General features: G+C 40.9%; 1 protein-coding gene across 4 annotated transcripts in view; it reads left to right on the forward strand.

Moving 5' to 3' along the window:
* Positions 1–24,118, forward strand: part of LARGE1 (LARGE xylosyl- and glucuronyltransferase 1) — a 605,088-nt gene that overhangs the window by 262,012 nt on the left and 318,958 nt on the right. The window contains exon 2 of one of the 4 annotated variants that reach the window (XM_037848434.1): positions 21,818–21,924. The exons of the other annotated variants lie outside the window; for them this stretch is intronic. Coding sequence (XP_037704362.1) covers positions 21,873–21,924 — 52 coding nt within the window. The 5' untranslated portion in view covers positions 21,818–21,872. The remainder of the gene's footprint in view (positions 1–21,817; positions 21,925–24,118) is intronic. 4 annotated transcript variants of the gene reach the window in all.

The raw sequence follows: 24,118 nt of genomic DNA on the forward strand, positions 1-24,118 counted from the left end.
TGCTTTACATATGCAAATGCAAAGCCCCACGTTTCACTTAATAATTATCATCTGGAGAGTCTATTGATGAGCAGCTGAAGCTACTCATCAGGAGAGAAACTGGGTGAGTTAACCATTTCCAGGCCCCAGAGATCCTGCTGCTGCAGACTAGCCTCTCTGAATAGGCTGGTGATTGCAGACAAAGGTTTCTGATTCCCTCCGTGCTTCACTTCCTGTGACTGGCCAGAGCCTAGCAGCTGGGTCTTCTGACCCCTTTTACTATCATGCCTGCATCTTTCCCCTGCCCCCACCTGTTTTCTGTTTTATAGGCTACAGAAGGCAGAATAGATCGCTCTCTATTTGCTGCAGCAGTTGGATTGCTTACAGCTCTAGAAATAATAGCCTCATGCACTCCCTGCAGTACCTCTCCTGTTTGGGCAACTGACAAGGTCCTTTTAAAAGGACACAAGATGCCTCTGGACTTGTTACTTGGGAATGCAAGCATTATTTTGTGGAATAAGCCATTTAGAGGCAGGAAGTACAATGAACCCAGAGACTTTTGAGAGTCATTTAGACCTTAGTTCAACCTAGAGTTTGTACTTTTTTTGCAATAAGATTGGCAAGCTGTATAAGCTCAGTGAACCTCTGTTTCTGTCTCTTTAAAATGAGAACAGTAAAACCTATCTCAGAGAATTGGGACGATTAAATGATATACTGTGTATGACTAATTCAGCCCAAGTGGGTGGTCAGTAAGGAGGCTTAGAGTTACGATCCCCATTTGAAACCCAATTCCTGTCATTGGACTTTCCATTCATTGCTTGTATTCATTGATTTAGTCATTCAAGACTTATTTATTGAGTACCTACTATGTACTCAGTTCTGGCCCCTGTCGACATAGTGGTGGATGAGACAGATTCACAAAAGGCTCTGCTACCACTGAATTTATACCTAGAAGTGGAGACAAGCAGATAATGAGAAAACAAAGAAGGTCATTCTTGCAGAAAGTGCTAGGATGTATGCAATGGAGAAGAATAAACCAGGGTAAAGAGTGAGAGAACCGCTGGCGTTGAAGTGTGGCAGGCATGCAGTTTTAGTGGCTGTTTTAGGGAGGACTCTGAGGAGAGGGTGTGAGATTTCTGAATTAAGGGAGTGAGTGCCAACAGTGAGTGAAGACGCACCGAGTTGGGAGAGCGCTTGGTATATCCGAGGAGCCTCTGGAAGGCCAGCGTGGTGGACACAAAGGGAATGAAGGATTTTCCATGTCGTCTGGAAGTCAGAAAGATAATGGTGGTCTAGGTTATGTGGGGCTTTGTAAGCCACTGTAGGTTTAAGCTTCATGGGAAGCCACTGGAGGGATGATTTGAGCAGGTTAGTGATGGCACCCATACCCATTTTTCAGTGTCATCTGGCTGCTGGATGACAAGTAGTTTGAAACAGAGTGACCACTTAGATGATTGTTACGTGAGTCCAGGCAAGAGGTAGTGGGGGCCTGGACCGGGGAGTAGTGCAGGTGGTGAAAAGAATTGGTTTTCAGGATGTACTTAGAAAGTGGAGCCAGCATTCAGATATATTGTGACTGCAGTAAATGTGGGAAATGAGGGGAAAAGATTCAAGAATGAGCCCTACGTTTCTGGCCTGTGCAATGGCTGCAGTGGTGGTGCCATTTGCTGAAAAGGGACAAAAGGTTTTGGAGGTGGAATTCATGGCCCTCGTTTGGGTGTGGGGCCACAGAGTGACTCCTAAACCCACAGTGCAGTAGATACCTGAGATGCCTCCTGCATTGCAGACACTGTCAAGGCACTTGGGAAACAAATTGATTAAACCTGGTTCCTGCCTGCAAGGGGCACAGAGTCCATCCAAACAGCTGTTCAGCAAATGTGTGTTGACGATGGAGAGTGAGAGAATGCAGCAAGTTGCATAAATGGCTATTACAGATGCACTTCCCTAGATCCATAATGTGGAGGGTGGTAGGAAATCCAGGGACAATGCAGAGGAGTAGTGTGGCCAGCTCACTCTGGGCGGATTGGAGAAGGCTCCCAGAAATGATTATTGAGCCAGGTGTTGGAGAGAGAGTGCTCACTCAAGAGGTGACAAGGCCTTCAAAGGAAATAGCACAGAGACTTGTTGCTTATTTCATTTGCCAGCCCTTGCAATCTCTCTGCCCCCCAGGGATTTAGCATAGAACTTATATAGGAAGGGGCTCAGGAAATCCTCATTGGTTTGAGGGTCACTGGGGTCACCGGTTCTCTGAGGTACCCTTCAGGGCCAGAATATGTACAGAGGATTTCAGCAGCAGTACCAGAAAGTCTGGAAGTGGGTTTTCTTCTTCACAGATCTACCTTATCATCACCATCCTGACGATGTCTCTGAGGTGTCAAATAAAAAACATATCGGGCTTGGTAAGGAGAGCCTTTATTTGAAAGGATTATTGCAAAGGGGGAAAAAGGCTATTGCAATCAAGGGAGGGGTCTATTGCAACAGGGAGAATGCTGCGACCCTAAGGTCCACAAGCATCTTGAGAATTAGGCAAAAAGGGTTTTTGTTTTATAGAGAGGAAAGAACTGGATGTAGGGAGATGGGATGAAAGGTTGGCATGATCAGCTAGTAATCAGAGAATATCTTATGCTGAGGCAGCCTGTTTTCTGGGAGGTGCCCTTAAAATTCAGGGGTCTAGAGGAAGGAGAGAAGCTTAACCCAAGTTTGGTTATCGAACATTTTGTTCTGAGTGGTCACTGGAGACATGCAGTTTGGCTCATCATTTTTGAGGCAAAGAATGGGAATGTGGAGGGTCTTTGTCCAGCCTTGTCATAAATAAAATGGGGTGTTGGGGAGGGGGGAGCATATGTGAGTCTTATCTAAAGCCTATGGGGCAGGGTGATTCTTTCTTGTAATCATCTTCCAAAATACACCAGGATGAGTAGTTCTTTAATTTCGCTCTTTTCTGGAATCACAGGGCTTAGGTAAAGTTGAGCCCTGTCAGAGGTTAGTCCCATTAATTCAGCCTCATTCAGCCTCTGTCCTGCATGGGGCTCTTTGCTTTGGGGTCAGGAACTGGGATCTTGTACTGGAGGCCCCACCATCTAATGCGTTTCTTTGGTCACCATGTCTGTTGGTGCCTGCTACACCCAGGTTCATTCTTTTTCTCAACTTGGAGAGGAAAAGCCTAGTTTTATCTCAACTCAAATGGAGTTGAGTCGAGCATCCTTTGTTTTATTCTTCTTGTTTTACGATAAAGTTGGAAGCACCTTATAGAAAAGCATGATCATCCCAGCAGTGGGATTTGTAGGAAAATAACAGTCTGTCAAAAACAGAGATGGCAGGTTTTGAGCTTAATAGGTATTAGCACAATATTTTACCCAAACATCTATCTTTCTCTTGGTAATGTGTTATCTTTGCCAAGTGCCTGTCCTGATAAAGTGTTATTTCCTTCAAGCTGAGCTGCTGATAAAATCTTCTATCCCCTCACCCCCAATTTATCCTGATAAAACCTCATTCTTCATGTCTGATTTCCTCCCAAGGGATGGCTTGGATTTGGTAGAATAGAGTGAAAAAGAGGCTTTTTCTTTCTTTTTTTCTTTGTTTCATTGTAGGTACTTATGAGAATTGGAATGTAACTTAAGTCAAATTGATAAAGGGGGGTTGAAGAAGGGAAAAGAAGACAGTAAAAAGGAGGGCAGTCATTTGCAGGCAGAGGGATGTTTAGGCAGGCTTCTGCTTGTTTTCTCTTGTTTTTAATTTACAATTGAACTGAGAATACTAACATCGATTTGGGTGACATGACAGTTTTACAGGAAAGGGGTGTTATTGAAGAAATCAACTACATTCACAAAAATACTTCCTTTCATTTTGGAAATGTGTTAGAACATTCTTTATGGCAGCCACTCATGCTATTGGTTGGCTCTGTAGCCATTGCTAACTTTAACAAATACAAATAAAGTGCCTTACTTGTCTTTAATAACTAGCTCTTTCTACTGATCTCCCTTTCAATCCTTTCAATATCTCATCTGGTCCAATTATACAGTGAACACTACAAGCTAGAGTCGGGTCCTCCTGGACTCAGTTGCTCTGGTGAAATGTGGCCTTCGTGATATCTGTAGTAGGTCAGGCGAGGAATGGGAGCTTTGGGTGAAGGTCAGTGGCTTTGTTTCTGAGTTACTTCATGGTGTGGAGATGAGGTGCATCCAAGGGCTCAGAATTTGGTACAAATCAAAGGACATCCTCACTAGAAGCCTGAATGGACCAGAGAGAGGACATGGTTTTTTTTACCCCCCCCCCCCCCCCGTGTTAATCTTCACTTAACAGGCAGAAGAGGGGAAGAGAACTTTTGCCCAGATTTGGCATTGGAGTAATTTCAGTTGCAGTGGTCAGATGGGCAAACTGACCATCATCACTGGCATAGAGCATGAAGAATGCTTGCTAGACCTTCCATCACGTTTCACATTCTCTTTTCCTCTTATGTATTTGTGAGAGTACGGTCTTCAGAACCCAGAAAATATCAAAATCATGTATGTTATTTGGTAGTCCCTCTGCCCCTCCCCATCTCTACCCCACCAGAGAGCAAAGGACCACGGTTCAATTCTGGTGCAATCCAATTAAACACACACTGATGATATGAGGAAATTGTTCCTTTTTATAAGGAACCTTAACTCTTTTCCATAGATCTGAGTGTCACTCTGATATTCCACTCCTGAAATAAGACGATTACAATGGTGGAAGCACTGCAGAGAATAAGGGAGCAGGAATGGATGGGGCACAGGTTGCTGATTGGTCTGGAGTCCTGAAACAGCCACTGGCTGCCATAGAAGTCTTTCATCTATAATCCAAACCAGACATTATTGTCAGTATTCCTTATTTAAAAAAAAAATTTATATCCTTTTTGGTGAATGAATATGGCCACCAAGAATGACAATTTGAGGTTTATGCCAAGTATGGATGTACATATTTAGAAAAGGATAGTTTTCAACTTTCTTAGTGTGAGGAGTGTAAAATAAAATGTAATCACATTGCTAAAGAATGATCTCATGTGGCTCTCTTGATTTGAACAAGATTTTATTTTAAAAAAATCAAATTTAATAAAAATTTTTTTACTGTAAGATATGACTCTCCTCAATACATAGGATTTGCCACTCTTGGAACATATTAGGGTTTTATAAGGGCTATGACTATTTCATATAAGTTAACACACTTATTACGAAGATATAAAAAATTAGATAAGTGGAAAAACACTTACGAAATCTTTCATCTTGAGTGTTATCAAAGAGAAAATTATGAAGAAATCCTGGAATATTTCTGGCTATGGTTCTGCAGTCAAGAGCCATGTTGGTAACTTACATCAGGATGCCCAGTTCTCATTTTGCAAAGGATAACCGCATCATGTATGTTTTGCTTTTAGTTTTGATGAATCTACCATTGAAGGAAATTATGTACAAATATTGCGTATGTGGGAAATATGGGTCTAGATATTCTGGAAAGAGAAAGACTGCTTTCTCAAACTCAATCGTAAGATACCATCATTAAAGCTGATGGTGTCTTTGAGGCTGTGTAAAAGGTAATTGAAGTTAATGAGCTAAGTTGAAGCAGAGGATGATCAAAGATGATCAAAATAGGAATTTATTGTGCTTTAATGTGCAGGTTTATTCTCAGCATTTGGGATGAATTGTTACTCACATATTCCAGGTGCACTGGATTATTACCCTCTAATAGTTGTTTTCCAAACCCCCCAGCAATCTAAAAGAAGACCTCAATCCCACTAAAAACGTTGTTCAATTATATGAAAAACAGTGCATCAAATATATTATTCCTGGCCTTGTTTGGTGGCAGTTTGAATGTTACTAGCAAAGTCCTTCTGTTCTGCTCTTAGATTCCTTGGATATTAATAGGAAATATGATTGTCCAGATTTAGAATCAGAAAGACTCAGTTGCCTTGTTATGAGAACAGTAGTTCAAAGACCAATGACCTCAAACCTTCAGAGCTTAGGATATTTGGCAGAAATATTTGTAGCTTTGAAATCATTGCACATGAAGTTTCAGGGGGCAGAACACCAACATCATTGCTCATTATGATATAATTCAAGCATTTATAGCCAAAATCCAGCTATGGCTTCAGCAAATTGGTGCTAAAAATGTCTTCATTTTCTTGACTTAATGAAGCTCTTTAAGACAAGGTTCTTGAAACTAATTTCATGGGGGAAGAAGATAAAATCTTATTTAGCCTATTAAGGTGAAATGAATCCAAGCTTCTTTCCCTGGCATTGTGCTTGCAAATTCCTTTTAAAAGCTTGTGAGGAACTATTGTTGTTCTGTCTCTGCCAGAAGATCTCCAAGGTGTTTGCTGGAACTCAAGTTTGCTTTGGTTGCCAACAATAACTTCCAGAAAATCACTTTGGGGAATTTTTGGATAAAACATTCCCCGTTTACCTCATAACAAGTGAGTGGCTGTTTCATATTATCACAGCCACACAGCACATTTGCTTGTTCCACTCTTCTGGGTAGGAAAATGGTTCAGCCCATATCTGCAACTGGCTCTGACTTATGTACTGCCTAGAATGGCATAGTTTGTGACAAGTCAGTTGTCTCAGCTTTCACTCTTGTTTGACACAGAGCAATCAAAGTAAAAGAAAAAAAAAGGTGAGATTTTAAAGATCATATTGAGTTTTCTAATTTTTTCTGAAATGACTTTGCCTACAATTTTTATTTTGAAATTTTAAATGGCATTGAAGGGGAGAGTGAGATTTTTATGTTAATTAAAAGGTGGGCATTTGTGTTAAAAAATTATAAAAAGCTTACTTATTGGACACAATTTTATATGCATGATGAGAAATTGGAGATTTTATTGGGATGATCTGACCTCATGGTCAGGAGAGGGGGATGTCAAAACCAGAAAAGTTGGAAGGTTGGTGAGCTGACAGCAATGCCTTCCTTTTTTTTTCCCCCGTTGATTTTTTTTTTCTTTTTTATGCAATTTTATTGAGATATATTCACATACCATACCATCATCCAAAGTGTAAAATTGTTCACAGTATCATCATATAGTTGTCCATTCATCACCACAATTTTTGAACATTTTCATCACTCCAAAAAATGAAGGTAAAAATAAGAATAAAAATAAAAGTAAAACACAACACCCAAAACATCCCATACCCCTCCTCCACCACTATTATTCATTTACTTTTTCCCCCCATTTTTCTACTCATCTGTCCATACACTGGATAAAGGGAGTGTGAGCCACAAGGTTTTCACAATCACACAGTCACACCATGTAAGCTATAGAGTTATATAATCGTCTTCAAGAATCAAGGCTACTGGGTTGCAGCTCACCAGTTTCAGATATTTCCTTCTAGCTACTCCAATAAACTAAAAACTAAAAATGGATATCTGTATAATGCATAAGAGCAACCTCCAGAACCATCTCTTGACTCTATTTGAAATCTTTCAGCCAACGGGAGTTTATTTTGTTTAATTTCTCTTCCTCTTTTGGTCAGAAAGCTTTCTCGATCCTATAATGCCAGGTCCAGACTCATCCCTGGGAGTCATGTCCCACATTGCCAAGGAGACCTACACCCCTGGGAGTCATGTCCCACATAGGGGGGAGGGCAGTGAGATCACCTGCCAAGTGGGCTTAGAGAGGCCACGTCTGAGCAACAAAAGAGGTTCTCATGGGATGACTCTCAGGCACAGCTGTTAGTAGGCTTAGCATCTCCTTTGCAGTAACAAGCTGCATAAGGGCAAGCCCCAAGATAGAGGGCTCAGCCTACTAAACTGGGAGTCCTCAATGCTTGCAAGAATATCAGGAATTCCCCAGGTGGGGTAATTCACTCTTACACAAAGGCAAATGGTGACTAAGGACCCTAAGTTCTCTGTATATCATGGCTGCAATAATTTCAGTCGAAAATGTGTCAAGGCAGGTGCACTAACACTTCTGTTTGGGCTATTTTTATTTTTCTATTTTATTTTTATTTTTTTTAAATATTCATTTTATTGAGATATATTCACATACCATGCAGTCATACAAAGCATACATTCAGTTGTTCACAGTACCATTATATAGTTGTGCGTTCATCACCAAAATTAATTTTTGAACATTTTCATTACCACATGCACAAAAATAATAAGAATAAAGATTAAAGTGAAAAAGAACAATTAAAGTAAAAAAGAACACTTGGTGGCCTTTTTTTTTTTATCTTCATTTTATTGAGATATATTCACATACCACGCAGTCATACAAAACAAATCGTACTTTCGATTGTTTACAGTACCATTACATAGTTGTACATTCATCACCTAAATCAATCCCTGACACCTTCATTAGCACACACAAAAATAACAAGAATAATAATTAGAGTGAAAAAGAGCAATTGAAGTAAAAAAGAACACTGGGTACCTTTGTCTGTTTGTTTCCTTCCCCTATTTTTCTACTCGTCCATCCATAAACTACACAAAGTGGAGTGTGGTCCTTATGGCTTTCCCAATCCCATTGTCACCCCTCATAAGCTACATTTTTATACAACTGTCTTCGAGATTCATGGGTTCTGGGTTGTAGTTTAATAGTTTCAGGTATCCACCACCAGCTACCCCAATTCTTTAGAACCTAAAAAAGGTTGTCTAAAGTGTGCATAAGAGTGCCCACCAGAGTGATCTCTCGGCTCGTTTTGGAATCTCTCTGCCACTGAAGCTTATTTCATTTCCTTTCACATCCCCCTTTTGGTCAAGAAGATGTTCTCCGTCCCACGATGCCAGGTCTACATTCCTCCCCGGGAGTCATATTCCACGTTGCCAGGGAGATTCACTCCCCTGGGTGTCTGATCCCATGTAGGGGGGAGGGCAGTGATTTCACCTTTCAAGTTGGCTTAGCCAGAGAGAGAGGGCCACATCTAAGCAACAAAGAGGCATTCGGGAGGAGGCTCTTAGGCACAACCATAGGGAGGCCTAGCCTCTCCTTTGCAGGAACCGTCTTCCCAAGGGTAAAACCTATGGTAGGGGGCTCAACCCATCAAACCACCAGTCCCCTATGTCTGTGGTCATGTTAGCAACCATCGAGGTGGGGTAGGCCAATACCCCTGCATTCTCCACAGGCTCCTCAAGAGGGCACTACATCTTTTTTTTTCCCTTGTTTTTCTTTTTTTTTTTTTTTTTAACTTTCCCTTCTTTTTTAAATCAACTGTATGAAAAAAAAGTTAAAAAGAAAACAAACATACAATAAAAGAACATTTCAAAGAGACCATAACAAGGGAGTAAGAAAAAGACAACTAACCTAAGATAACTGCTTAACTTCCAACATGTTCCTACTTTACCCCAAGAAAGTTACATAATATAGCAACATTTCTGTGAACTTGTTCCTACTATAGCCATCAGAAATTGACAGACCATAGTCATTCCTGGGCATCCCCAGAACGTTAAATAGCTTATCTGTTCTTCTTGGATTATTGTTCCCCCTTCCTTAATTGCTCTCTATTGCTAGTTCCCCTACATTCTACATTATAAACCATTTGTTTTACATTTTTCAAAGTTGACATTAGTGGTAGCATATAATATTTCTCTTTTTGTGCCTGGCTTATTTCACTCAGCATTATGTCTGCAAGGTTCATCCATGTTGTCATATGTTTCACGAGATCGTTCCTTCTTACTGCCGCGTAGTATTCCATCGTGTGTATATACCACATTTTATTTATCCACTCATCTGTTGAAGGACATTTGGGTTGTTTCCATCTCTTGGCAATTGTGAATAATGCTGCTATGAACATTGGTGTGCAGATATTTGTTCGTGTCACTGCTTTCCGATCTTCCGGGTATATACCGAGAAGTGCAATCACTGGATCGAATGGTAACTCTATATCTAGTTTTCTAAGGAACTGCCAGACTGACTTCCAGAGTGGCTGAACCATTATACAGTCCCACCAACAATGAATAAGAGTTCCAATTTCTCCACATCCCCTCCAGCATTTGTAGTTTCCTGTTTGTTTAATGGCAGCCATTCTAACCGGTGTTAGATGGTATCTCATTGTGGTCTTAATTTGCATCTCTCTAATAGCTAGTGAAGCTGAACATTTTTTCATGTGTTTCTTGGCCATTTGTATTTCCTCTTCAGAGAACTGTCTTTTCATATCTTTTGCCCATTTTATAATTGGGCTGTCTGTACTATTGTCATTGAGTTGTAGGATTTCTTTATATATGCAAGATATCAGTCTTTTGTCAGATACATGGTTTCCAAAATTTTTTTCCCATTGAGTTGGCTGCCTCTTTACCTTTTTGAGAAATTCCTTTGAGGTGCAGAAACTTCTAAGCTTGAGGAGTTCCCATTTATCTATTTTCTCTTTTGTTGCTTGTGCTTTGGGTGTAAAGTCTAGGAAGTGGCCGCCTAATACAAGGTCTTGAAGATGTTTTCCTACATTATCTTCTAGGAGTTTTATGGTACTTTCTTTTATATTGAGATCTTTGGTCCATTTTGAGTTAATTTTTGTGTAGGGGGTGAGGTAGGGGTCCTCTTTCATTCTTTTGGATATGGATATCCAACTCTCCAAGCCCCATTTGTTGAAAAGACCATTATGACTCAGTTCAGTGACTTTGGGGGCCTTATCAAAGATCAGTCTGCCATAGATCTGAGGGTCTATCTCCAAATTCTCAATTCGATTCCATTGATCTATATGTCTATCTTTGTGCCAGTACCATGCTGTTTTGGCAACTGTGGCTTTATAATAAGCTTCAAAGTCAGGGAGTGTAAGTCCTCCCACTTCGTTTTTCTTTTTTAGAGTGTCTTTAGCAATTCGAGGCATCTTCCCTTTCCAAATAAATTTGATAACTAGCTTTTCCAAGTCTGCAAAGTAGGTTGTTGGAATTTTGATTGGGATTGCATTGAATCTGTAGATGAGTTTGGGTAGAATTGACATCTTAATGACATTTAGCCTTCCCATCCATGAACATGGAATATTTTTCCATCTTTTAAGGTCCCCTTCTATTTCTTTTAGTAGAGTTATGTAGTTTTCTTTGTATAGGTCTTTTACATCTTTGGTTAAGTTTATTCCTAGGTACTTGATTTTTTTAGCTGCTATTGAAAATGGTATCTTTTTCTTGAGTGTCTCTTCAGTTTGTTCATTTCTAGCATATAGAAACATTACTGACTTATGTGCATTAACCTTGTATCCCGCTACTTTGCTAAATTTGTTTATTAGCTCTAGTAGCTGTATCGTCGATTTCTCAGGGTTTTCTAGATATAAGATCATATCATCTGCAAACAATGACAGTTTTACTTCTTCTTTTCCAATTTGGATGCCTTTTATTTCTTTGTCTTGCCGGATTGCCCTGGCTAGCACTTCCAGCACAATGTTGCATAACAGTGGTGACAGCGGGCATCCTTGTCTTGTTCCTGATCTTAGAGGGAAGGCTTTCAGTCTCTCACCATTGAGTACTATGCTGGCTGTGGGTTTTTCATATATGCTCTTTATCATGTTGAGGAAGTTTCCTTCAATTCCTACCTTTTGAAGTGTTTTTATCAAAAACAGATGTTGGATTTTGTCAAATGCTTTTTCAGCATCTATTGAGATGATCAATTGATTTTTCCCTTTTGACTTGTTAATGTGTTGTAATACATTGATTGATTTTCTTATGTTGAACCATCCTTGCATGCCTGGAATGAACCCCACTTGGTCATGGTGTATGATTTTTTTAATGTGTCTTTGGATTCGATTTGCAAGTATTTTGTTGAGGATTTTTGCATCTATATTCATTAGGGAGATTGGCCGGTAGTTTTCCTTTTTTGTAGCATCTTTGCCTGGTTTTGGTATTAGATTGATGTTAGCTTCATAAAATGAGTTAGGTAGTGTTCCATTTTCTTCAATGTTTTGAAAGAGTTTGAGTAAGATTGGTGTCAGTTCTTTCTGGAAAGTTTGGTAGAATTCCCCTGTGAAGCCATCTGGCCCTGGGCATTTATTTGTGGGAAGATTTTTGATGACTGATTGGATCTCTTTGCTTGTGATGGGTTGGTTGAGGTCTTCTATTTCTTCTCTGGTCAGTCTAGGTTGTTCATATGTTTCCAGGAAATTGTCCATTTCTTCTACATTATCCAGTTTGTTGCCATATAGTTGTTCATAATATCCTCTTATAATTTTTTTAATTTCTTCAGGATCTGCAGTTATGTCACCTTTTTCATTCATTATTTTGTTTATATGGGTCTTCTCTCTTTTTGATTTTGTCAGTCTAGCTAGGGGCTTGTCAATCTTGTTGATCTTCTCAAAGAACCAACTTTTGGTGATATTTATCCTCTCTATTGTTTTTTTGTTCTCTGTGTCATTTATTTCTGCTTTAATCCTTGTTATTTCTTTTCTTCTACTTGGTTTAGGATTGGTTTGCGGTTCATTTTCTAGCTTCTTCAGTTGATCCATTAGTTCTTTGATTTTGGCTCTTTCTTCCTTTTTAATATATGCGTTTAGTGCTATAAATTTCCCCCTTAGCACTGCTTTTGCTGCATCCCATAGGTTTTGGTATGTTGTGTTCTCATTTTCATTCGTCTCTATATATTTAGCAATTTCTCTTGCTATTTTTCTTTAACCCACTGATTGTTTAGGAGTGTGTTGTTTAACCTCCAGGTATTTGTGAATTTTCTAAGTCTCTGATGGTTATTGACTTCTAATTGTATTCCATTGTGGTCAGAGAATGTGCTTTGAATAATTTCAATCTTTTTAAATTTATTGAGGCTTGTTTTATGTCCCAGCATATGATCTATTCTGGAGAAAGTTCCATGAGCACTAGAAAAGTATGTGTATCTTGGTGACTTGGGATGTAATGTCCTGTATATGTCTGTTAAATCTAATTCATTTATCAGATTGTTTAGGTTTTAAATTTCCTTATTGATCCTCTGTCTGGTTGATCTATCTATAGGAGAGAGTGATGTGTTGAAGTCTCCCACAATTATTGTGGAAACATCAATTGCTTCCTTTAGTTTTGCCAATGTTTCTCTCATGTATTTTGTGGCACCTTGATTGGGTGCATAGACATTTACGATTGTTATTTCTTCTTGCTGAATTGCCCCTTTTATTAGTATGTAGTGGCCTTCTTTGTCTCTCAAAACATCCTTGCATTTGAAGTCTATTTTATCTGAGATTAATATTGCTACACCTGCTTTCTTTTGGCTGTAGCTTGCATGAAATATTTTTTTCCATCCTTTCACCTTCAGTTTCTTTGTGTCCCTGCGTCTAAGATGAGTCTCTTGTATGCAACATATTGATGGTTCATTTTTTTTGATCCGTTCTGCAAATCTATATCTTTTAATTGGGGAGTTTAATCCATTTACATTCAACGTTATAACCGTGAAGGCATTTCTTGAATCGGCCATCTTATCCTTTGGTTTATGTTTGCCATATTTTTCCCTCTCTCTATTAATATCCTTTATTGTACCCATACCGAATCTCTTTAGTACTGAACCTTTCTCCAAGTCTCTCTGTCCTGTCTTTGTTTCTCTGTCTGTAGGGCTCCCTTTAGTATCTCCAGTAGGGCAGGTCTCTTGTTAGCAAATTCTCTCAGCATTTGTCTGTGAAAAATTTAAGCTCTCCCTCAAATTTGAAGGAGAGCTTTGCTGGATAAAGTATTCTTGGCTGGAAATTTTTCTCACTCAGAATTTTAAATATGTTGTGCCACTGCCTTTTCGCCTCCATGGTGGCTGCTGAGTAGTCGCTACTTAGTCTTATGCTGTTTCCTTTGAATGTGGTGAATTGCTTTTCTCTTGCTGCTTTCAGAACTTGCTCCTTCTCTTCTGTGTTTGATAGTGTGATCAGTATATGTCTCGGAGTGGGTTTATTTGGATTTATTCTATTTGGAGTTCGCTGAGCATTTATGATTTGTGTATTTATGTTGTTTAGAAGATTTGGGAAGTTTTCCCCAACAATTTCTTTGAATACTCTTCCTAGACCTTTACCCTTTTCTTCCCCTTCTGGGACACCAATGAGTCTTGTATTCGGACGTTTTATATTATCTATCATATCCCTGAGGTCCATTTCGATTTTTTCAATTTTTTTCCCCATTCTTTCTTTTATGCTTTCATTTTCCATTCTGTCATCTTCCAGGTCACTGATTCGTTGTTCAACTTCCTCTAGTCTTGTACTATGAGTGTCCAGAATCTTTTTAATTTGGTCAACAGTTTCTTTAATTTCCATAAGATCATCCATTTTTTTATTTAGTCTTGCAATGTCTTCTTTATGCTCTTCTAGGGTCTTCTTGATTTCCTTTGTCTCCCGTACTATAGTCTCATTGTTCATCTTTAGTTCTTTGAGTAGCTGCTCTAGGTGCTGTGTCTCTTGTGATCTTTTGATTTGGGTGCTTGGGCTTGGGTTATCCATATCGTCTGGTTTTTTCATATGCTTTATAATTTTCTGTTGTTTTTGGCCTCGTGGCATTTGCTGAACTTGATAGGGTTCTTTTAGGATTTGTGGACCAATTGAAGTCCTTATCTCTAATTTATCAGATCTACAGCTTCGTGGAGTACACTTTCTCTAACTAACCAGCAGGTGGCGTGCACGAGCCACCTGTTCTCCACAAGCCAGTTCTCCCCTGCTTAGCCTTTTTGGTGAGTGGGGGAGTGAGTCTTGTGGGGTGCAATTGGTGTACCAAGCTTGTGTGTGTAGTTGGTGTTGCCTGCCCTGTATATGGGGCGTGTTTCTGGGCAGTCAGGGAGGGGGGGTGGCCCTAACAATCAAATCTCCCTGGTGATCCTAGAGTTTTAAAGCTGCTGCAATAGTCTAATCCTTCAGTTCAGTCCTGCCACAGTTTGTCTCTGCCACTGACCACAAGTCCTTGGTATTGGCGTATGGCTCCTGAGACTTGCAAGTGGGCCCCTCTTCCAGGGTGTGCACCCCGGGTCCTCTGTTGAGGGATGACTGTGCTATGTCACAGGTGAGTGCCGTCCCCCAGGGCAGTTCTGGGCTGCTGGGCTGTGTAGTGAGGTTCCCATTCTGCTGAAATGATGGCTGAATGGGGCTTTGTTAATTCACACTCCTCCACCTTCCCAACTCTGGGACAATCAGCTGAGGTTGCAGGGAAGGCTAATGTCCACGCCCAGTTTTGTGGTGTGTGCCTGTTATTTGAAGCACTTCCATCACACTGGGTTGTCTGGGACAGCTCTGGGCTATGGGGCTGGCGATGGGCAGGAGTGTTTCCTGACCACCAGGATGATGGCTGTGAGCGGACACCCCCCTTTTCTTGGGAAGTTGTGGTGTTTAGTGAATTTTCTCAGCCACTGGATTATTGCCTTTTGTCTCAGAGCTCTCTTAGTTCTGCTGTTGTCTTGACCTGCCCAAATTGCAAGTCTTTGAAGCTTTTTGTATTGGGCTTCTTAGAGTAATTGTTTTAGAAAAAGAAAAAAGGATTAAAAAAAAAAGGGCCCTCCTCAGAGATCTAATGGGTTATTGAAATGCTAAGAGACAAAGCAACCAGGGCCATTAAGGAGAGGTACACAGGGCAGAGAGATCATCTTTTCTTCGGGATTTGCATATGCGCCTCAGGGCCTGAGCTCTGCCCTTCCCCTTTCTATGTTCACCAGAACTCCAAAAATCCTCCGCTTTTATTTTGGAGTTTTTCGTGTTGTTTTTTTTCTATGCCTGTCTCCTCTCTGCTGGGCTGGCTGCTCTCAGATTCTCTGGTGTCTGGTCTCAGTCTATCTATGGTTGGAGTTTGGATCAGCAGAATGAGTTTCCGATAAGGGCTGCCACTGCAGTTCTCCCTTCTCCTTCCCGGAGCTGACAGCCCCTCCTCCCACGGGACTGAGCCTGGCAGGGAGGGGCGCGGGTCCCCTGGCCGCAAAAACTTACAGATTTCGCTGATCTCAGCAGTTTGACATTTTCATGAGTGTTGTATGAAGTATGCCCAAAGTCAGATTGCTCTGTGGTGTCCAGTCCACGCAGTTCCTGGCTTTCTACCTACTTTCCTGGAGGAGTAACTAAAACATACAGCTCACCAGTCCGCCATCTTGCCCCGCCTTCCCCCGTTGATTTTTAGAAATTCAATTTTATTGAAATATATTCACATACCACACGGTCATCCAAAGTGTACAATCAGTTGTTCACAGTACCATTATATAGTTGTGCATTCATCACCACAATTAATTTTTGAACATTTTCATTACCTCAAAAAATTAATTAATTAAAAAAGAACCAAAACATCCCGTCCCCCATCTTTGTTTATTATTCATTTACTTATTGTCCCCATTTTTCTACTCATCTGTTCATACACTGGATAAAGGAACTATGAGCCACAAGGTTTTCACAATCACATGGTCACACAGTGTAAGCTACATAGCTATACAGTCATCTTCAAGACTCAAGGCTACTGCGTTGCATTTCAACAGTTTCAGGTATTTCCTTCTATCTATTCTAACACACTAAAAACTAAAAAGTGATATCTACATAATGCATAAGAAAAACCTCCTCTTGATTCCATTTGAAATCTCTTAGCTACTCAAACTTTATTTTGTTTCATTTCTCTTCCCCCTTTTGATCAAGAAGGCTTTCTCCATCCCTCAGTGCTGGGTCCAGGTTTATCCCCGGGAGTCATGTCCCACACTGAAAGGAAGATTTACACTCCTGGGAGTCATATCCCTTGTAGGGGGGAGGGCAGTGCGTTTCCCTGCAGAGTTGGCTTAGAGAAAGAGGCCACATCTAAGCAACTAAAGAGGTTCTCTGTGGGTGACTCTTAGGCACAATTATAAGTAGGCTTAGCCTCTCCTTTGCAGTAACAAGCTTCATAAGGGGAAGCCCTAAGATTGAGGGCTCGGCCTTCTAAATTGGTAGTCCCCAATGCTTGTGAGAATATCGGTAATTCCCCAGATGGGGAAGTTTAATATTTCCACATTATTCCCCAGTCCCTCAAGGAGGCTTTGCAAGTACATTCTTTTTCTCTGACCAAATCACTCTGGGATGTATTGGGGCTTCACATTAACCTGTACAAGACAATCAGATCTCACTCCCTATTCAAAGCTCCATGCAATTAGGGTGTTTGAATAAACTGACCATAAAAGTTCATTTATATAGTGTGCTCCAGAAAATAGACTTTGCACCAAATAAACATCTCTTCTTTTGGCCTCACACAGAAGTTGAAGTTTTAAATCACTGTTCCCGGTGTAATCAGTTATGCATTCACCACCACAATCTATATGAGGACATTTCTGTTTCTTCTGCAAAGAAGGAGGAAGAGGAGAAAAGAGAAAAAAAAAGTGAAGACTGGAAAAAAAAAAAAAAAAAAGAAAAGAAACATAAAGTAAAATACAATAAAAAGTTCAGACAGCAACATAAATGCCAAGAGTCTCAAACCCTCCCTTATATCCCCTTCTTATAGACATGTAGCTTTGGTGCGCTGCCCTTGTTACAAATTAATGGAAGCATATGACAAGTTACTCTTAACTATAGACTCTGGTGTGCTTTGATTTTTTTTTTCCACAATACCATCCCATTTTCAACACCTTGCAAAGTTGACATTCATTTGTTCTCCCTCATATAAAAACATTCTTATATTTGTACATTTATTCACAATCATTGACCACTCTAGGTTTCACTAAGTTATACAGTTCCAGTCTTTATCTTCTATTTTTCCTTCTGGTGTCATACCTACCCCTAACCTTCCTCTTTCAACCTTACTGTCAGTCTTCTTTGTTCGATGTACTTGCAAAATTGTTGTACCATCACACAGTATTGTGCTATCCATTTCTTGAACATTCTGTACTCCTTCAGCATCAAATGCCTAATCTCTACCCTCTTTTTAACTCCTCATATCTTCATTTTTACACTCTTCTCCAAACCTCTCTCTCCTGTCTCTTTTCCTATCTGTTTGTAGCACTCTCTTTAGTATTTCTGGTAGAGGAGGTCTCCTTTTCACGAACTCTCTCAGTGTCTGTATATCTGTAAATAGTCTAAACTCTCCCTCATTTTTGAAGGACAGTTTTGCCAGATATAGGATTCTTGGCTGGCAGTTTTTCTCTTTCAGTATCTTGAATATGCCTTCTCATCTCCATGGTTTCTGCCAAGAGATCCATGGTTAGTCTTTTTGATCTTCCCTTGTTATATGATGGATTGCTTTTCTCTTGTTGCTTTCAGAATTCTCTCTTTGTCTTTGACATTTGAAAATCTGATTAGTAAGTGTCTTGGAATAGGTCTATTTGGATCAATTCTATTTGGGGTACACTGAGCTTCTTGGACTTGTAATTTTATGGTTTTCATAAGAGTTGGGAAATTTTCATTGATTATTTCCTCTATTATTCTTTCTGCCTCTTTTCTCTTCTCCTTCTGGGACACTTATAACACATATATTTGTGCATTTCATGTTGTCATTTAATTCCCTGAGACTCTGCTCATAGTTTTCCATTCTTTTCCCTATCTGTTCTTTTGTGCGTAGAATTTCAGATATCCTGTCGTCTAGTTCACTGATCCTTTCTTCTGCCTTTCCAAGTCTTGCTGTTGTATGTCTCCATTGTGTTTTTCATCTCTTCTGTTGTGCCTTTCATTCCTATAAGTTCTGCCATTTGTTTTTTCAAGTTTAATATTCTTCCTTATGGTCACCCAGTGTCTTCTTTATATTCTTCGTCTCTTTTGGCACATTTTCTTTCAACTCATAGATTTGATTTAGAAGATTTTTTTGAACATCTTTAATTAGTTGTTTCAGTGCCTGAATCTCAGTTGAGTTGTGAGCTTGTCCCTTTGACTGGGTCATATGTTCGTGTGTCCTGGTGTGGCTCGTGATTTTTAGCTGTCTAGGCATCTGATTTTCTTGATTAGTTTATTCTGGAAGTTGTTTTTTCTCTTTTGCCTTGGGTTTTCTTTGATCTCTGTGTTACTTTGTTTCTCTCCCTGGCCAGTTGTCTGATTGCCTCTGCCCACCAGTCTTCCCCCCCACCCCAATCAGGTACCCACAGTGGCCTGCCAACAGGGATGGGAAGTGGGCACTGTTCACTGTGTGTGGTAATATAGATCTGTTGGCTTCCGGTGGTGCTCTGTTTTCTGCCTGTCAGGAAGACCTGGGTTTATTTTAGAGCCCTGCTTTGTGACAGTTGGGTTGTCCGTATTTCTCAGCCAAAGCCATGTTGGGTTTCTGTGCAGGATGTGTAGACCAGCTGCTGTGGTCCTATTGAAGGCTCTGAAGCATCTTTTTTAAAGGACTTCTATTCCCTTGCATTTTCTGGACAGTCCAGCAGATGGTGGTATTCAGTAACTTAATTGTCCTGAGAGGCTGCTTTGCCTTCAAGTGCAGGCTGTGTCTACACAGGGGAGCTGATACTGTGGGATTCCTATGCCCTCACTTTGCCAGCCAAAATCGGCACAATGTGGGGCTCCACCTGTAGCAAACTACTCCCTCAGCTGATCCAGTACTTCATCTGTCCCTAAGGCAAGGAAATGGCCTCCTGCTGCTGCTTCCCTTGAGTGTGGGGGAAGGGCTTTCAGACCCAGGGCTGGAAACACAGTCTCTGTCCACATTTTCTCAGTCTCTTTGTCCCTCACTGACCTGGGCCTTGAAGACCCTGTCCCCTGGGTCTTTAAATGGTGGGGGTATGAATCACTGCTGTGAGAGATTTTATACTGTGCCCATGGTGGGAGGGGTCCTGTATGCTGATTCTGTGCCTTTCCCACATGAGACTGAGTGAGGGGGAGGAGAGAGGACCTGCTGGTGTAGGACAGAAGATTTCTTCTCTTTCTTCAATTTGGCATCTGCAGGGTCCTTCTCCGGTCTATATCCTCTTCCAGAGCTTCAAACAATTCAGAATTGTCCTTTTTTTCATTGCATCTCTGGAGAGAAATTTTCAGTAGCTGGTTTCATAGCCATGTTGATGACGTCACCCCCAGTGCCTTCCTTTTGAAAGAGGTTCTCATTCCTGGAGATATAAAGGGACATAAAGGAGCAAAGAAGGCCTGAGCTTGGAAGAGCTAGAATACTGGGCAGCCTCGGGTATCAGAAATCAAGAAGGTGCCCTGGGTTTCTGGTGCCCTGGGTTTCACATTGGGAGCTGCTCTGAGAATGAGGTAGAGGCTTGGAGAAGGGAACTGGGGCCTGGGATCAGAGCAGCACTGGAATTATTAAGGGTGGCAATGCCAAGACCTCCCTTGGGTCTAAGCCAGTAAGTTAAATTTTCCATAGGGAGCCAACAGGTGTGCTTAGAAATGGTGTTTGTGTTGTCCCAGCCACTGGATGAGGAAAAATACCTAAGCCAGCGGTTCTCAACCTTGGGTGCACATGAGAATCCCATGGAGGTGGCTACTTCCCAAAGTGTTAATAATTGGACCCCCTTACCTCTAGGGATTCTGAGTTAATTTATCTGGGATGGGACCAGTGCATGTTGATGCTTTTTAAAAATTTCCCAAATGATTGTCTTGGTAGCCAGGATTGAGAACTACCCCCCTAAGGGACCAGGGAATGAAGCAAACAAACAAACAAACAAAAAAAAAAACAGAAAAAAAAAAAGTTGGCTTTGTTCTAAGAGGAAGGAGGTTAACAGGAGGCATTCTGGTTTGGTGCGAAAAGAGCAATTGATATTCAGCCCATGAGCCTGAGTTCAAGGTTCTGCTCCACCACTTGCAGCTGGGATGGTATTGAACAAGTTAAATCATGTTTTTATTTCTCGGTTTCTTCATTAGTCAAATAGGAATAGAGAGAACGCCCACTTTGTTACAGTGTTGTGTAAATTAAAATGAGATGGCACTTACAGCATTCTGCTCTGGACACGCACTCAATAGGAGCTGAATAATGTTTGTTGAATTTAATAGATGACCTTGAAGTAGCTGGAGTTGCTTCTGTACATTCCCAAACTGCAAAATGTGGAGGGAATAGGACTGAAGAACATTAATTATCCCTGTTACCTGTGAGTGAGGCAGGCAGGAGCAGGGAGAGATTGGAGGCAGGAAGGACTAGCCAAGGAGACCAACTTAATGTTCTTGGACATGGGTCCACAAACTATGACCTGAGAACCAAATCAGGCCCACTGCCTGTTTTTGTAAATAAAGTTTTAATGGAACATGGCTACACCCATTTATTCAACAAATCTTCTGTGTCTGCTTTTGTGCTACAAGGGCCGAGTTGAGTAATTGCAACAAGGACCATGAGGTCCGTCAAGTTGAAAATGTTTGCTATTTGGGCATTTATAAAAAAAAAAAAAATGTTTGATGACCTGTGTTTCAGGATAAGTTGAAAAGATTTGGCTTGGGATGGAATGTTTGAAACAGAATGAGAAGAACAAGTGCTTCAAACATCAGGAAGGAGGAATTGGCAGCCTCAGTGACAGATTGTACATGGGTAGATTTTCCATATAAAGGTTAGGGATGCAGTGTCTTTATCCTGGTTGGAATCAGGCAGGAGCAAGCTTTCTTGAAATCTGAGCATGGGTGTGGGATTTTGGTTTTGTAGACCAGAGTGAACTGGGCTTGTCACCACAGGAAGGTCCTGGCAGTGAGCCCCCTGCCTGGGAGGTCTGGGGGCTGGCAGGCCCATCAGAGTCCTGACCTCGGCCTCCTTTCATGAGCCCCACAGTTTTATCCATTTGCAAGTGGTGGGTACCACACATATTGCTGAACAGCCAACCCTCTGGAGAGATCTAGGGATATTCAAATGTACACACATTGATTCAGATCATCATTTAGGACATTTTGGATTGCAAGTCCCCAATCACTGTCACTGCACTGCACTGAAGTTGATATTCAATTTACCGTTTTTGTTCTGAATCCTAAAATGTTTTGATTTTTAGTTCAGAACATTCATCTTGAGTGGATTCAGAGTCAAATCCTATGATAAATTCATGTTTGTTGAGATGTTTTGGAGGAAGGAGGAAGATGTTGTCACCTAAGGTTTTGAATAATGCCTTGTTTGACATTTTAAACTTCAGGTGGGCTGAACCACTCATCAACGCGTAAAGACATTATGTGGCAGAAAGTGGCACCATGTATATAAATAGACTGTGCACATCTGAGAAATGGAAACTTGGAAGGAAAGGTAATAAAGAAGCAAAGGTAAAGAAGGTTAGACATGGGGACCTATACATGGATGCCTTTACATGACTTGCCTCCAGGTTTAGTGGGTCAAGCTGGGGAGAGAGTATTTACTCTGCTTAGCCTGATTGTAGATAATATGTGTATGTGTTCATATGTATGTGCATGGGTGTGTGTACACCAATACCCCTCATTATTCATAGAGAGATACTGAGTCATAGAGTAGTTGAGTACTTTGCCTGTGGTTATTTCTTAGTAAGTGTTAGTACCATAATCCAAACCCAGGTCTATCTTACCCTGAATCCCATGCTTTTACTTCTTTACTCTACTTGATTTACTTCTACCAGCATTTAAGCCTATAATGAGGTACCTTTTTAAATAACTCTAGTTTAGTATTTGCTAGAGTTATTATTTTTTTCATCAATTGCTTTTTAAGTGCAGGAAGCATGCCAGGCTACCCAAAGTGTGGTCTGCCGACCAGTGTTGGTCACCAAAATGATATTGGTCTGCAGTAAGATAAGGTACGGAAATCCAGAGTGGATGTTTAGAAACTTCTGGAGCAATTGGACTTTGTGGCGGCATCAAGCGTGGGATCAGTAGGCTTGTCTTGATGAACAGGATAGAGACCAGTTTGTCGTACTCCGTGACTTGTGGAGCAGGCTGTGTAAGGTCATGTCCAGGATGGACTGGGGAAAGCCCTAGTCTTTCACTACTGATAGTTTGAGAAATACCACTGTTTACAGGGGCCATAAAGTCCAACATAGTGAGCATTAAAATGGTGACTTGTACACACAGCCAAGGACATGTTCCTGGAGTGACCAGAAGCCCATAAGACTTAAGAAAGGAATGCAGATCATACCTAAAGGGACCGGGGTTTCCCACACAGGGCCCAGAGAAGCCTGAACAGAGCCAAGGAGATGAGAAAAAATTCAGGTACTAGCATGAGAGCCAGGATGAAATAAAACTAGAGTGATGAACATGTTAGGGTGGCAGGAACCACTTGTATTAGCTTCTGGCCATGTGGCTTTGGGATCATTCACATGAGTTAGAGACACGGGGTCCATCTGGACACAGAACATGAAAGCTTAGAGGAGCCTCTGAGCACGTCTCCCGGAGCCTCCCTTTCAAGAAGGAAACTGTGACCGAAAAGAGGAAGGAGCTTACTCAAGATAATGCACTTTTAAAAACAACCAACCAGAAATTATAATTTGGCCATTTACTGAGTACTTCTTACGTGCCAGGCACTGGGCATTGAATGTGTTGCCTTTTTCAACATTGATTTCTCTCTTCATTGAGGCCTGACATTTATTATTTTGTGGGTGTTTTATTGGTGACAAATCTGTAGAGGTTTCAAGAGGAGACAACACCTGCAAGTCTGGATAAAACCGTTTGGGGTCCAAAGCATGGTAGAAAGAGACACAATGTTGATAGCATTTCCTCTCAGTAATCCTGGAGTTGCAAGTGCTTAAGGAGTATGTAATCATTGTTTTATTTATAAGCACAAGATCAGGGAATTATAATTTATGTCTCATCAACAAGTAAAATGGTGGGTTTGGGAGAGAGGCCTAGAGGATGCAAAGCAAAAAAGTTCAGAGCTGCCACATAGCAAAGTAAGCCAAGCTTTGTTGGCCTCTTGCTCCCACAGACCATTTAGAGGACAGCCCTAAGAAAATGTAGAGACTTCAGTACCTAAAATTATATTGTCAATTTATCTTAGCCACGTATCACCAACCCCACCGGGAAGGAGCTAATTTATACTGAGTGCTTGGCTTTTTGTATATCAGTGTCTGTCTTAATCTCCCATCACCCTTGCAAGGTTAATGTTTCACAGAAGAGAAAACTGAGGTTTGGAGAGTTAGAGTAACCCTTCCAAAAAACTTGCTTGTTACTTTTTCCAGAGAGAAAGTTTCCACCAAGCTTCCTGGGTTCCTAATGAAAATAGTCCAGAATTCTTTCATAAGAGAGAAGACCTCTCGGGCCCCAGAGCATCTGCACCTCCAACTCAGCGCATAGATGCAGGAGCACGGCCAAGTGCAAAGTCCCTTAGGCCGTGTTTGCAGTCGCCCCCACCATGATCAGAAGGCCATTTAAGCTTTTAGAGTCTCATTTCCTTGTCCACAATGGGAATACTTCCTGCCATCTCCTTGTGTTGTGATCATTTAAGTATTATCATCATAAACTACCCAGCACGAGCAGAT

Source organism: Choloepus didactylus, chromosome 8 (assembly GCF_015220235.1).
Source record: "Choloepus didactylus isolate mChoDid1 chromosome 8, mChoDid1.pri, whole genome shotgun sequence".
In the NCBI taxonomy this organism is placed as follows: domain Eukaryota; kingdom Metazoa; phylum Chordata; class Mammalia; order Pilosa; family Megalonychidae; genus Choloepus; species Choloepus didactylus.